Below are 16,070 nucleotides of genomic sequence, written 5' to 3'. Positions count from 1 at the left end.
GACAAGGTATCACTGTACTGAAATTAAAGTTAGATAAAAGGGGAAACAGCAGAGTACGTCATTATTTAAGAAGAACATTTACTCTGTACTCAAATGATTGTTTCTTGTCTTATTGGCCTATTTTGTTGTTCTAACTCGAAATTGACATTTGCATTTGCGGTAGTTCCGAGCATGTTTTCACTTTGAATGTAATGATCACAGAAAAATCAGTCCATTAAAATTGATGCAATATTGTCATCGCCATGTCGCGATATTAAAAGCAGCACATCTGTTCAATAGGCCAGGTAGTATTCCATTTGCGGTAGTTCATTTATTAATTTTAATTTGAATTAAGCACGTTTCGGCTACCTATGTTAAAGACCCACACCGATCGCCAAATGGAATGTCACACATTTGAGTTCATCCACAAATTGACTTGATTCCCGTGTGCTCGTATTAGAACTAGAACTCGACTGTTCAACCGTAAAAGAAGAGAAGAGCACGTCTTTGGCAAATGGCATAGCAATGGGGGCGGAATATCACTGCGCACACAAACGGCTGCTTGCACAAGTGCACATCAACCAGTCTGGTTCCATTTGTGTAGCCTTTGATCAAAGAGGAGGTGTAACATTATCCTGAAGAGTAAGTTATTAAAGGGGTCTTTAAAGCTAAGGTAGAATATGCCATTTTTACAACCATTTCTTCCGCCGACCTTGGGGATGGCGCGGTCATCTCACATATATGACATAGGACAAGCTAAAAGTTGTACACCTAATTTCAATAAAATGTAACAAGATTGAGGACAATTAGTCACCTAAATTGGAATTTGTAAAAACAGATGTGTGGGATTTGCATTCTGAACCCGCATATGTGGAACAGGAGATGTGAGACAATCTCTTTTCGTCAATGGATGCTACAGCTGCGTGTTTGCTTTCAACATTTAGCTTATAGTCGACATGCACATTCCACCATGATGTCCCTGATCCACTGGTGGAAAGACGCTTTGATCCGCTCCTCTTTCATCTAGAACTGCTTCATGTCATCACAAAGAGGGTACAGCAAGTCCTGAAGAATGAATGTCTCTCTGTGTCTTTGTTTTGTCATATTGTCTCTATGCTGTCATATTATTTGTTATTTAGTTTTTTTTTGTTCTTTTGACTTCAAGACGGCAATCCAATCCAATCCTTCTCATGTGTGCAGGCAAGCAACAACATTGGATTGGATTGGATTTGCCTTTATTAGTCTCGCAGTGGAGAAATTTACATTTCACAGCAGCAAAGTTATGAAAGAAATGAAAGTAGAAAAGCAAAACACAGGAGCTGCTGGAAAGGCAGCCACTCTCGCGGCGCCGTCTTGAAGTCAAAAGAACAAAAAAAACTGAATAACAAATAACATGACAACACAAAGACACAGAGAGACATTCATTCTTAAGCACTTTCTGTACCCTCTTTGTTACATAAAGCAGTTCCAGATGAAAGAGGAGAGGATCAAAGCGTCTCTTCACCAGTGGATCAGGGACATCATGGTGGAATGTGCACGTCGACTACAAGCTAAATGTTGAAAGCAAACATGCAGCTGTAGCATCCATTGACGAAAAGAGATCGTCTCACATCTCCTGTCCCCCATAAATCAGCTTCAATTCCATCCCGCGACAGTTGCATATACGCATCGGCGCTCTGCGCTGACACTCCTTCCTTCTTATCGCGGGCTCCTCAAGCCATGTATCCATCCAGCCGCAGACTGTCCAACAGCACTGACCTTCCACTGAACAGCGGGGCTGTGAAGATGCTGCCCATTACAGGCGCAAAAAAACACAATGGCCCCAGAGCTGTCCAGCGATGACAGTCGAATGGCACCGACATTCTTCCCTTTCAAAAACAGTACTGGCATATTCATGCTGCCGAAAAGGCGCAACCGCTCAGCACAGTCTCCTCCTTGATGAATGTTGTGGTCAAAAATGCTGAAAAACAATCCGTATCCGTTCCACACGACGCACAACAAAACAAAGTGACAAAAGAAAACACAAAAACAAGACAAAAACAACAACAAAAAAGCTCATCAGAGCACTTGCTGACGGCTGCCTACTCGGGCGCCATCTTGGACATGTCAAGCAAACAAATCACTGAATGCAAAAAAAATGTATTCATGTACTTATTTTGTCTCTTTCCATTGCCACTTTTGTTGGTTTAAACAATACATTAATTGACAAGACAAATTAGAGGAAAATTGCGGTGAGAAAATGTCAAATTTGACAAAGATCGGGGTGAGCTATTCCCAATAATATAAAGCAGTAGCTTGGATAAATCCCTCAGCAAATAAATACAATCGGAATCCCCAAAGGGGGGAAAAAAGAGAACACTAATTGTTGAAAATATTAAAAGTGCTGTTGGGGACGGAGAGACTTGTTCGACTAATTACCGTCTTCCAGGGTCTTGTTTTTCTTCTTTGTGACAAATGATAATTACGTCAACATTACAAAGCAAAGTGGGAATTTTCAAAAAAAGGAAGGTAGGAGTGGGTCATTTATTGTAAGAAGTTTTATTTTCCACAACCACTTACTCATGGCTTATTAATAATCCTCCCTCATTTTAAACCACTACCTACTTCATCAACCTGCATTTTATTCATATTTTCATTTTTTTGCCATCCCTGGTGGCGCTGAGCAGGTGCAATGGTCCATGTTGACAGCTTATCCCTTCCCTCTAGCTGTAAGGCAAACTGTCACTCTTGTCATTTAGGCCTAAGCGCACAGCATGGAAAATGGATTTGGGCATCTGTATTTGTATGTTCTCAGGAGATTATGACAGCGCACAGTGACAGGGACAAGGGGCACTGTAAGCACTCTGAGACCCAGCTGAATGCGCACACACACACACACACACACACACACACACACACACACACACACACACACACACACACACACACACACACACACACACACACACACACACACACACACACACACACACACACACGCACACACACACACACACACACACACACACACACACACACACACACACACACACGCACGCACGCACACGCACACACACGGCCGGCCGGCCGGCCGGGCAGGAGCCTCAGAACTTTGACTTGGCAGGGCCAAGCCTCACGGGCAAAAACGTAAGGAGAAAAACGCAGAGGTGAAAACTTTTGTCTTGTGTTTTTCATAGAATATACACACGCCTGCAGTATCTATGTGCTGGGCAAAGCATTTTCAAGGGAGTATCAGTACATTGACAAGAACAATGATACAATTACATACATTGGGTCAACAAGCTTGCCAGCTGACCAGCAAGCACAATCCTCATACTGTCAAGAGCCAGTACTTTCTTGAGTATTAGTGTATCGCACAGTGACGTGCAGTCAATGGAGGCAGGGGAGGCAGTGCCTCACCTGTCATCATGGAAAGCTGTCATGGAAATATCAAATGAAAAAATAAATTAAACAGTTATATGTATTTAGTGATTTGGACTTTAAAGTTCTTGTCCATTTAACTTCACCGTTTTAGGATTTTTTTCAAAATCGCTGAATTTTCACATTTACAGTTCAAATACTAAGTAGAGACGAGCAGTGAGGCACCAGCCGGCTGATCCTCACCATGGATTGCGCAATCACTATGCTTACTGTGCTGGCTTGCTCTGCAGTGAGACCGCATTGCTGTCCTTCTGCATATCGCTATTAAAGCGTTCAAACACGTTTAGTATATGAACCGTTTGGTTCGGGGCCGCCACAAAAATGGACAAAATCCGACTTCAACGGACAGTTAGGACGGCGGAAAAAATCATTGGCACCGCCCTACCCACTCTCGAGGACTTGCACACTGCAAGAATCCAAACTAGGGCGCGGAAAATCCTACTGGACCCTCCGCACCCTGCCCACCACCTTTTCCAGCTACTCCCCTCAGGCAGGCGCTACCGATCCATGCGCACCAAATCCAGCAGACATTTAAACAGCTTCTTCCCCCAAGCCATTAACTCTTTGAACTCTTTCAACAGTAGCCAAAATGGAACTGTATAGTGCCACTTAGCAGTTTTTTTTGACAACGATACTAGTGCAGCGTGTTCTACCGGAAACAAATTCCTTGTGTGTTCTACATACTTGGCAATAAAGATGATTCTGATTCTGATTCTGAACTAAATGTCTACAGTTTAGCTGGTGTATATAATGTAGAGTCAAAGCTTTTGGCAGATTGCGTATGCGTGTGTTCGAAAACAACCACTTAAGAACTCCAACAAAAGTCGCAGTCTACCAAGCAGTGTGTGTGTCCACGCTGCTATATGGCGCAGAAGCCTGGACCATCTATCGACGCCATGTGAGACGCCTTGATGCATTCCACATCAGGTGCCTCCAACGAATCCTTTGCATCACCTGGCAGGATCGTGTCCCACACACCAACATCCTTCAACGCACCGCCTCAACCAGTATCGAGGCTATACTGGTAAAGAGGCAACTCCGGTGGGTTGGACATGTCATCCGGATGCCTAGCTGCCGCTTGCCTCGGCAGGTGCTTTATGGACAACTCCTGTCAGCGAATAGGAAGCCTGGTGGTCCTAAGCTGCGATACAAAGACCAGCTTAAACAGACTCTAAAGAAATGCAACATCAAGCCCAGCGATCTGGAGTCTGCTGCAGCTAACAGGCCACGGTGGCGTTCCTTATGCCACGAAGGGGTGACACAACTTGAAAACAAACGCACCCAGAGGAGGATCGTGCGGCACGAGCAAAGACACCTTTGTGCTGCTTCAGTACCGCCTCGCCAGCCCGGTCCTGGCCTCACATGTCCTGAATGTGGCAGGATTTGTGGCTCCAGAATCGGGCTTCATAGTCACCTACAGTGGCATCGACGCCAGCGCCGATAACCACTGTCCAATAGCCCACAAAGCAATGGAACAACGTCATCTTCGACTTCGATGGACTGCCAAGAGAGAGAGATAATGTAGAGTATTTATCAAAACGCTGTGCGTAGGTGAGGCAAACAGTTCTCCCGCCTCATGACAGGCAGGGGGCGCTTGTGATTCCAGAGATACTTCTTACTCCACGTCTGCAGAATAATAGAATTAGAGACAGAAAGCTACAGTAAACAGTTAGCAAGTAAAGTGCAACCCTGCAGTCAATTTTTCGTGTTGCTTGGCCTCACTTTCAGAATGGAGGATTACATATCTAAATTGAAATAATTTTCTAAACTGGACTTTCAATCGAAGCAGGAGGTAATAATTAAAGGAAGACCAACACCGGAGCTAAAAAGTTTGCTTCAGACAACGGGACACAATACTCGCTCTTTTCAGGCGGACTGGTACACACGAAAAGGCTGGCTGTGTGGATGTCCAGCAAGAAACCGCCTTTTCTGCTTTTGCTTGCCTTCTCAACTTGTGACAATGTCTGGACTCAAATGGGATATTGCGACCTGAAAAATTTACAACGGAGGCTCATCAAAAATGAGCGAAGACTCAACATCAGCATCCGCAATGCTAAGGTAAAGGAGAACCGGGAGATTTTAAAAGATCTCATCAATGCCACCTGCTTCCTTGTCAAACAACAGCTGGCATTTCGTGGAAATTATGAAAGTAAAGGCTCTGCTCATCGTGGCAATTATGTTGAACTATTACATGCTTTCGCTCAGAAAGATGACAGGCTAGCGAGTCATTTTGGGACATCCACTATATTTTCTAGCCTGTGAAACAGAATACAGAACAATTGAATTGAAGCAGTTGGTGATGTCATTAGAAATGACATTAAAAAGGAGATCGGTGCTGCCCCATTTGTTGCTGTAGAAGTAGACGAGATTGTCATTCTCAGCACTGAAAACATACAGTCGGAACAGGACTGATCAAGGACGACTTTCTTCACTGGCAGTGATCTCCGTTGAGACAGAGAGACTTTTAAAACTGAAGAAAGATAAGGAAGGCTTCTACAAAGAAGTTATCGATGCCTTTCTTCAGAAGGAGCATGGACTAAATGTAACACGATAAAAACGTTTTTTTTTATTATTTTTTTCTATGCTACAGTTTGTATATATAAAGAATGCTGACATGAAATTTTAAACAAAATACGTTAACTGTTGCCAATCAAATGGTGAATAAACTACTCTGTAGAGTTCATATGTTTGTAAATCTGACTATGAAGACATCAGTGCCTCACCAGCCATGAACCTCACCGCACGTCACTGGTATTGCATATGTTTTCGGATGTGTTTCTACTAAGTTGGGCGTGCACGTGTGTGTGTGTGTGTGTGTGTGTGTGCGTGTGTGTGTGTGTGTGTGTGTGTGTGTGTGTGTGCGTGTGTGTGTGTGTGTGTGCGTGTGTGTGTGTGTGTGTGTGTGTGTGTGTGTGTGTGTGTGTGTGTGCGTGTGTGTGTGTGCGCGTGTGCGTGTGTGTGTATGTGCACATGTGTGTGCATGTTCATGTGCGTGCACGCGCGCGTTACAGGGCATTGACCTAGTCGAAGTGCTCAGCCAGGTTTCTGCCCACTGGTCTTTTCATTGCTGATGGATGGGCCTAGTTCAGCACCATCTGGCTACAGGATACTTCACATTAATCATTGCAAACACACACAGAGGCACACCCGCTCACAACTTGTCTCTTAACTAGGGGGTCAGTGTACAACAAAAACTGTATGTATGTTTGTATGCGAAAAAAAAACATTGAAAACTAATGTCATCTTGAAATTGAAAACTTTTTTGGGGAAAACTGAGGTCACCTACATGACACGAAGAAGGAAAGACTAATGATGAAGCAAGGTAATTCCATTAATCCCAACGAGTGTCAATATAGAAGGTTGACATTTATCTCTCTGGATTTTTCATTCGAAATGGTTAAGTGAAGACGCAGTCTAGGTAATAAAACAATTAGTTGATTTAAATAGCATTTTTTCATTTAGGCTTGTAGCCTGCAGCTTTGAAGCAATAAAGGCCCACAAACACAAACGCCCATCCGCAACTCAGCCTTTATTAATGACCTTTGCCTACCTTGTCAAACACATATTAGCAGTAATTGCCGTACCAATGGAGACTTGTCCCTACACCTTATACACATGCATTTTCACTGTTTCATGGTTACAATAACCACACAATGATGTCAATCCATCATACCATTCTAATCTATAAACGGAAAGGCCTTGCAACCATATAATCTAATGTAAAATGAGTGATATGATCAGACTAATGCCTGAAGTATGTGCCCCCTGTCCATTTCCACAGTGAATGGATAGAGGCAAGGACAGGAAGACCTTGGCAGATCTGGGATAGCTCATCTTTGACATTGGGTCTTTTCAGCAAAGCATATCTCCCAGCTATTTGGACTTCTGATGCACAGGGATTTATTTTGCACGTCTACACTATCTGGAAATGGATGCAGACCCATATGAAAATTGGAGTCTTGACCAGACATTGTTGAATAGAAGATTGGTGGAATCAATTGTGTGAAAGGGGAAATATATCTGAACACCACATGTTCAGATTTGTATGACATTAAAGTTAATTTTTCATGCATAAAGAACAAATACAACATAACTAAATATATACACATTCAATTTTGTGTGGGATGGTGTCATAAAAACTATTGTGGAAAAAAAGGGAAATTCACATTAACTCATTCACTGCCAGACGTGCAAAAATGTGTCCAATCCAGTGCCAGGGTTTTTGTCATTTTAACTCAAATTCTAGGACCCACAGAATATTGAGTTTCAGTCCATTCAGAGTTAGAAACCAGAGACGCTCTTCTTTCATCAAAAAAAAAAAAGAGTTAATTCCAAAGTTACATGGGTCGGGTGTAAAATGAGGTGCAAGTGGGGGCGTCTGTACAAAAGGTAAATGCTGCCCCCTCATGGAAGGGAAAAAACATTGTCAGAGGTCTTACCAGCGCTTCATCAGCACCACCCACGCAAGAAAAACCAAAACCTGAAAACATTCGGGAATGGTGCTCCACATCATATTTTCAATTCCAAATAAATTTGGTAATGGCATTGAAGAGTTAATAATAATCACCATGAATTTCCAAATAATTTAGTTGATGATGGTTTTCGCCTTGTAGACAATGTAAAATGCATCACCGAATTCAGTCAAAACCGATCACCATCCTGTATAGTTAAATCCTGAGCATCTATCTCAACGGAAAACGGACCCCCGATTGTAATCATGAGCCAACACTTCACATGCTCTTCTCCACAAGAATGCTGACAAGAGACGATCACCCAGAAGTCTAATACCAAATCATCACAGCCCTTAAGACAATACATGAATGATGACTGACAACTACTGCTGTCAACAGAGGGGCTTCTGAGGCCCGATTAAGGAAGACGCAAGCTGATGACAAAACAAGTGCATGCTGATGGAAATGGACAAAGACACATGTCAACATTGAGGGAGAAAAGAAAAAAAAATAAGAAAAAATACAGTCTTACCTTGTGGCCATAAGGGTTGTAGGAGTGAAAGAGCTGAGATAGTTCTTTAGTCCGCTGTTTCTTCTGAAATTGATAAAACAAAATGAGGAATGCAATGTTAAATAAAGATTAAAAAATGTACAATTTGAAACGATATTAACTCAAATTACCTGATTAAAGATGTGAAATCATTGATATAATTTTGTGCTTGTGAATATTGAACACTGAACATTGAAATTGTTCTGCATAATATAAGGTAAAAACTTGGCATATACTGTAAAGATGCAAGATGGACAACACATCTTGATTTATTAATTTATGGGTCACTTGAGCAGATGGAGGAAAATCATTACGGGTAACGGCAACACTTGCAGGAATCCATTCACTGTAAAATCCAAAATTAAGACAAAGACAGAGAGATAGAGGTTTTTGTCAACCAGTCATATCAGTAAGCATTTTTACCCAATCCAATTTACGCTCCAAGTCCAGCCTTAACCATTGTGACGTGTAACAAGACGCAAAGGCATGCGACATCAGTGTTTGATACACAGCATTTGTTAATGCAATCAGTGACATGACACTGAAACTGTTACAAAGAGGCGTAATTGGCCCACTGATTTCCTGAAAAAAATAAAGAAAGAAAGAAAGAAAGAAAGAGAGAGAGACAGAGAGAGAGAGAGCCCCTTGACTGAAAGTACTGGAGGGATTTAGGTAAAAGGCAAATAAACTCAGATGTAGACCAATGAAAATGGATCTTCTCTCTCTCTCTCTGTCCTTCTCTCTCTTTCTCTCTCCTCTCAATCTTTTCTTTTGGTTTCTTTGGCTTTCTATGTATCCCTCAGAAACTCACTTGTTCCTCATCTCCGATATTTCCCCACAGGATGGGATGGGAGCACTCGTACTTATTCACTTCACCCTCTCCCCCACCCCTTAGTTGATGGATCTCACTATACATGCCTGAAGCACCTTAGGTGAGAGCAATCCTCTCATCATCACTCCTTAGAACCATTCTGTCTACTTCTACACTCGGCCCTCGATCCCCCCTCACACACACACACACAGTGTGTATGTGTGTGTGTGTGTGTGTGTGTGTGTGCGCGTGTGTGTGTGCGTGTGCGTGTGTGTGTGTGTGTGTGTGTGTGTGTGTGTGTGTGTGTGTGTGTGTGTGTGTGTGTGTGTGTGTGTGTGTGCGTGCGCCACAAAAGAAATGTAACTGCAGGTTAGGATTTCTCAATCCCTATGCAATTCCCAAATGCGCAAACAGGCACGCATACACACATGCTTGCATACCCCCACACTCTAAGGGACCAATAAAGGTTATCTTATCTTAAAGTTGCTGGATGCATTTGAAATGAACCGATAACATATTACAACAAATACTGGGTACCCTCAGTGGTCATTCAACAAATGTCAGAAAGAAAGAATAGGGAATGAAACCAATAATTCTCAAGATACAAAAAGGAGAGGAGTAGCAGTACCTTACATTGCAGGAGTTTCTGAAAAATCACAAAGAGTCCTTTGGCAACATAAAATTCCTACCTATTTCAAACCGATAAACACGTTAAGGCAAAAATTAGTGCATCCAAAAGATAGGCTACCAAATTAAAAACAAAGTAATGTAGTTTATTCCATACATTGTAAGAATGAAAATTGTAAAGAGCAGTACATTGGGGAGACTCAACAAATTCTCAAAAAAAGACTTTATCAACATCGCAGGGATAATACAAGTGGGCCTCAATCGGCAGTACATTTGCACCTAAAAGCTAGCAACCACTCATTTGACGACAATGAGGTTAAAATCTTAGTGAAAGAACGTAGATGGTTTGAAAGGGGGGTAAAAGAAGCGATTCTTATAAAACAACAAAATCCTTCACTAAACCGGTCTGGTGGGGTGAGGTTCAATTTGGATCGTTCATACAATAGCCTGCTTAGGCAAAACAGGTTAGGCAACGTTCATAATGCTGATGAGGGTCGTAATGCTGATGAGGTGATACCGGTGGGAGTGGGGCAAATAGGCCAGTCGTTAGTCAGGAATGTAGGAACAATCAGTGGGGCCACAGGGAGGGGTCCTCTGCCCCCCTCAACCTGAGAGTAGGGACCTATCATAGCTGTGTCCGGCGCCACCATGTCTGGACATTAGGGATATATAAATAGGGCCGACACGACCAGTCAGACTTTAGTTCGCTGACGAAGCCTCTTGGATAGGAGGCGAAACGTCCGAAACCTTCAAATTTGTACAGATGACGGCTGAAGAAACCTTCTCATCGATGGACCACTCCTGTACGACTGAGAGCTTGCACAGACGTATAACAAATAAAATATTTCTGATAGAAACTGAACAAAATGGACGAAGAACGTGGGGAGAAAATTAACTTATGCAATAAGGGTATGCAATAATGAGCTCAGCATCAAGGATGACCAAGTACTGAAATCATAAATAATCTCCTCCTTAATGTCATCTTCAAAATAAAAATTTGAGATTGGTCATGTGCGGACTTCAGGATTACACATGTTCAATTAACCTGGCCGATCAAGTAGGATGGGTCAGCATGGCTTGATTGTGAATGAATCTTTGTTCCGAAATGAATCAATGATTTTCATGTTCGAAAGCACCATTTTCAAACACATGGATGGTTTCAGATGAACACATTTTTCATTTTAAAATCACAGACATCAACCCACATTTGTGCCAAGGGACAGCAGTTCTACTGCACAATTGCCAAGTTTTAATCATGTAATCGTAATAGGCTGTTTTAGTGTGTTTGTGTGTGTGTGTTTGTATCCGCCATCTTTAAACCAGAAAACTTAATCTAGCATGCTGTCAATGTTTTGTCAGTGACAAGCCGACAATGCAAAGCCAATGCGTTTATGCAGCTCTGCCATCAACATGACAGGGGACGATAGTTGTTACCATGACGTCCATCTGTTGTTGCCACGAGAGACAGATGCTGTGACTAATAGGAAGTGACTTTCCTTGTATGACTACATGTACAGAGTGGCACACACATGGTTGTCAACAACTCTAAAAACTCCTTATTTTATTAACATCACGGTACACCTATGTGTGAATATGTTTCGGATGCTTTAGTGCACCTTTTGTGTGAATTAGGAGTCGACATGAGGCAGATATTTTATGAATAAAGAAATTGCCCCTTGTCTTTTATAACTATATAACTTTTATAACTTTGCTGCTGTGAAATGTAAATTTCTCCACTGCGAGACAAATAAAGGAACATCCAATCCATCCAATATGAAGGCTTCATCATTTAACAACTCTGAAAACATGAATATCACCTCGCTTTTTAATTGATGAATAGTTTCCAGAATCTAAGAAGAAAATCCCAGACAACCGCAGCACATTGCAACTTAATCTGATGTCCGAACATGTGAAAAGGTATCGTCCATGCTTGAAATTATATAGCAAATTGTAATGGGATTCTGCATACTACAGAAAATGATGTCATGAAATTCTTGTGGCTGAACATGTTCATTTCCGAATGGTTTCGTCGAGTGATGGTATGCAAGGGGTTTTAGTACATTTAGATTGCTTCAAGCATATATTTGACTGCCATCATGAGCAGATGTTGTAAAAACGTTGGCAATGACACTTCTAATTCCCATAAAATAGACATTTATCACAAAATCTACAAACAAATGGATATCTTTATGGATAATTCAAACCGTAAAAGACAGGTGGTTGAAAAATGTGTGTACACTGTATGCTGTACATGTACACTATGTCCACAAGGCCAAGCACAGTTTAACCATTAGCATAAGCAGAGCTCGGCAAGGCAGTGTTGCCCAAAAGTAAATAAATAAAACAACTTTAGTTTGATGGAGCCTGAAGTGATTGCATCTAGGAATCTACAGTGTGTGTTTGGATGTTTCCGGATCAGGGTGGGGTTGGGAACTATGAGGCCTAACTTCTGTGGGTGTACTTTGAGCAGGTGTCAGGAGCCTTTTTAGCACAGAGGGCCATAAAAGCAAAATATTTGGAAATCTATTTCAGAATCAGAATCAGAATCATCTTTATTGCCAAGTATGTAGGACACACAAGGAATTTGTTTCCGGTAGAACACGCTGCACTAGTATCGTCGTCAAAAAAACTGCTAAGTGGCACTATACAGTTCCATTTTGGCTACTGTTGAAGAGTTCAAAGAGTTAATGGCTTGGGGGAAGAAGCTGTTTAAATGTCTGCTGGATTTGGTGAGAGCTAAGCATTTTTTAAGTGTTCACACATCAAATTCAACAAAAGTATAGTATATAAGAGACACCACAAATCAGACAGTCAAGAGACATCACAAATATAAATCCAAAATAGGGGAAACCTGTCACTCTTGATCACCTTTTTTTTCTCTTTATTGTTAATGTTGTGTTTTTATTTTTGTTGATGGGTTGATTGGTTGTTTTCCTTGTCGAATAATTTGCTGTTACAGTGTATTCTTTCTGATCAATTTGTGATAATACTCTCCATTAATGTGAATGAATGGTTTGCTGTTCCTCATGATTATTAAAAATCCAGCAAAACGATCAGAATGAAAGTCAATTTGCCGGGTCCTTATGCTGTTGCTGGCTCACTTGCTTCCACACGATTTGTCCTGAAGTGTACAATACAGAACTCGTTTTTTTGTTTTGTTTTTATTTTTTATTGCCATTTTAGAGCGGGCTGGTTCAAAAGGTAAACATACCCAATATCATTCAATCAAAATTGCTCCTGGAGCCAAATGAAGCCCAAAGGGGAAATGAGGAGTGAAAATCGAAAGATAGAAGGATTAAACTAGCGAGAATGTTTTGCTTTATCAACGAGTCAGATGCAATCATTAAAGGAACCATATATGGCTTGTGAGCCATAGGTTCCCGACCCCCGACTTGAGCATGTGACAGTTTGCAAAGGATTGAAACTACTTTCAAAATGTACCAGCTACAGATGCCTAAAATAAAGAGCTTTTACATTTTTTATTATTGTAGTTGTAGTTTCTGATGCGATAAGCGATGAGACATAAGTAAGCGAAAAGCAGTACATAGACGATGAATAAAATGATTACAAGCAGCATCTCACTGGGGTGCGCTATGTTATTGTGTGGTGTGTGCTTCGAAACACTTAACAGCTAAACAATGTGGTTACAATTCTCGATAGAGATCTTGGGGTAAACAAATAACTCAAAGATTAAATTATAACATGAGGATTGGAATTAAACATCCATCCCTTTTGGATGCATGTTAATTTTTCAACGATGAATTCCTTGCAACAAGTAGGAACAACTCCCTTTCTGAGATTTGGGGGTAGCAAAGAAATGTTTTTGCCACATTTCAACACCAGCTTGTGGAAATCCGAAAATAAATAAATAAAGAAACAAATAAATAAATAAACGGACACTGTACCGAACGTCACGCCGTTAAACTCATTAATCATGTGCATGTCTTGCATGACCCCAGGCAGCAATTTCAATATCACCTCACACTTAATGTATGTTGCCTCTGGTCAAGTATTATCGGGTCCCGTCATATTCATTAGAGAGGAAGACTTTGCTTATGGGACAGTGCTTGCATTTGCATCATGGCATCGATGAATGATAGTAACACTCTTGGAGAGTTGCTACCAGTAGCTGGCCAGCTGTGTAACCTTGAGGGCAGCTGCACAAAGGCCTCATGGGTAATGGAGTCCTCAAGCAGTTGCAATCTGGGGAAATTAAAAATACAGTCCCAACAGAGCAACTAATCTCTTTCACCATCACTCCTTTTTCTGCTCTCACTCACTTCGGCAGCTGCTCGATGGGAACCCTTTCTGGCATTCAGACATCCCAACGCACACACAGACTCCATACAGTAAGTCCATTTATCAAGGCTAAGTTCCGGTCACCTGGGGATGATTATGGAGATCTGAGCTAATAGCATTCACGGCATTATATTCTCTACAAGACGCCAACTCTCTCTCCATCCCTGTGGTCTTATTTTGCTTCCATCTGCTTCTGCTCTACTCTTCATGTGGCTTTATCTCATACATCACAGACTACAATAGGCAATAACTTACAGATAGCACTAGGCACCTGGACCTCCTCACAGCTGGACCGCCTCTCACTCTCATGTGTTTGCTTTGCTTCCCTAATTAGTCAGTTGGCCTTGACCACTGGCCCAAGACATCGGTCTTTGCTGATTACCCGAGTTCATCGCCGGTTGCCTTTTCATGTGCAGTTAACGTGAAACAAAACAGTGCACACACAAGATTACAGATCAGTCTTGGTGAGTTCATTCTCGTGGTGTCAATATCGCAGCTCGACATCTCGCAACATACACACACAAACACACACGAGCGCGCACACACGCGCGCACACACACACACACACACACACACACACACACACACACACACACACACACACACACACACACACACACACACACACACACACACACACACACAACTATTTGTTTCGGCATGGGTCTTGACTATACCCTGACTTAAACAAGAATATTCTACCACATTTCTGTTTGGTTAGCCAACTTTGTTTGGATGAACCACCACCTCTTCTCAGACTAATTTTTTTGTTTATATCAGGGGTCTCAAACTCGCGGCCCGCATGATTGATATGAATGAAACTTGTGTGTGGAGCTGAACAAGTATGCAAGAGAAGCAATGTTTAGGACAGTTCATGTTCAATATTTTCTTTATGTTAAGAAAGTTAAAGGTTAAAGAACTGTGGATACAGACATTTGAAACGTTATTAAAATAATTAGTTTTCCTGTGTTTTTTCAGTCGTAACTGCCTTGTGATCATTAAATTATTTTATTTATTTATTATTGGTTCATTAATTTGTTTATTCATTTTTCCATTTATTCGTTTAATTCATTTTGTGTGTGTTAAAAATAAAGATTTTGAGAGCATTGGAATGTTTTATCTGTGATTTTCTTGTGGAAAAACCGATGCGGCCCAGCCTCACCCAGACTGCCTCCAGCGGCCCCCGGGTAAATTGAGTTTGAGACCCCTGGTTTATATGCACCCAATGAACAAACTACAGAGGGGAATAACAACGAAGAAAAATATGTTAAAAACAGTATAGTCTAGAGTGCATCTATGTTGACAGGAAAGAAATGTAGATCACGCACACATATTTTGGAAATTTCAAAAGTTAAACGGTTATTGGGAAGAGGTTTGGAGAGAACGGAAGAAGATAATTGGCTACAAAATACCAAAGACCCACTTGGTGATGTATCTAGCTGACCTAAATCAAGAAAATGTGCAAACAAGAGATGAGTACTTGATAAAAGTGCTCCTTAAGAAGCTCCCATAAGAAGAAACTGGTTTAAAACTGACACCCAAATGAACCAATGGATCGGAATAGTGGACGAGATATTTGAGTTGGAGAGATTCACACACATATTGAGGGTCCAAGTAGGGAAGTTTAAAACAAGATGGGAAAAATGGGATGACTATAAAAAACAATCAAACAAATGAATGACACCACAAATCAGACAGTCAAGATACATCACAAATATAAATCCAAAATAGGGGAAACCTGACACTATTGATCACCTTATTTTCTCTTTATTGTTATTGCTGTGTTTTTATTTTTGTTGATGGGTTTATTGGTTGTTTTCTTTGTCGAATAATTTGCTGTCACAAAAGGATGTTGTTATACAAATTGGCCACAAGGCATTCTGTATTCAAATGTTCAATTTCAAATGGTCTTAAATGTGATAAAAATAATAAA

General features: G+C 41.3%; 1 protein-coding gene across 4 annotated transcripts in view; it reads right to left on the bottom strand.

Moving 5' to 3' along the window:
• The window catches only part of cdkal1 (CDKAL1 threonylcarbamoyladenosine tRNA methylthiotransferase), a 304,188-nt gene that overhangs the window by 60,976 nt on the left and 227,142 nt on the right, over positions 1 to 16,070 (bottom strand). For all 4 annotated transcript variants that reach the window (XM_088999350.1, XM_088999354.1, XM_088999351.1 and 1 more), the window contains one exon: positions 8,383 to 8,445. In XM_088999350.1, the coding sequence (XP_088855476.1) occupies positions 8,383 to 8,445 (63 nt within the window). The remainder of the gene's footprint in view (positions 1 to 8,382; positions 8,446 to 16,070) is intronic.

Source organism: Hippocampus bargibanti, linkage group LG06 (genome assembly GCF_051943395.1).
Source record: "Hippocampus bargibanti isolate YZ-2025 linkage group LG06, ASM5194339v1, whole genome shotgun sequence".
Classification (NCBI taxonomy): domain Eukaryota; kingdom Metazoa; phylum Chordata; class Actinopteri; order Syngnathiformes; family Syngnathidae; genus Hippocampus; species Hippocampus bargibanti.
Note: the sequence above shows the minus strand (reverse complement) of the source record. Positions and strands in the feature narration are given on the sequence as shown.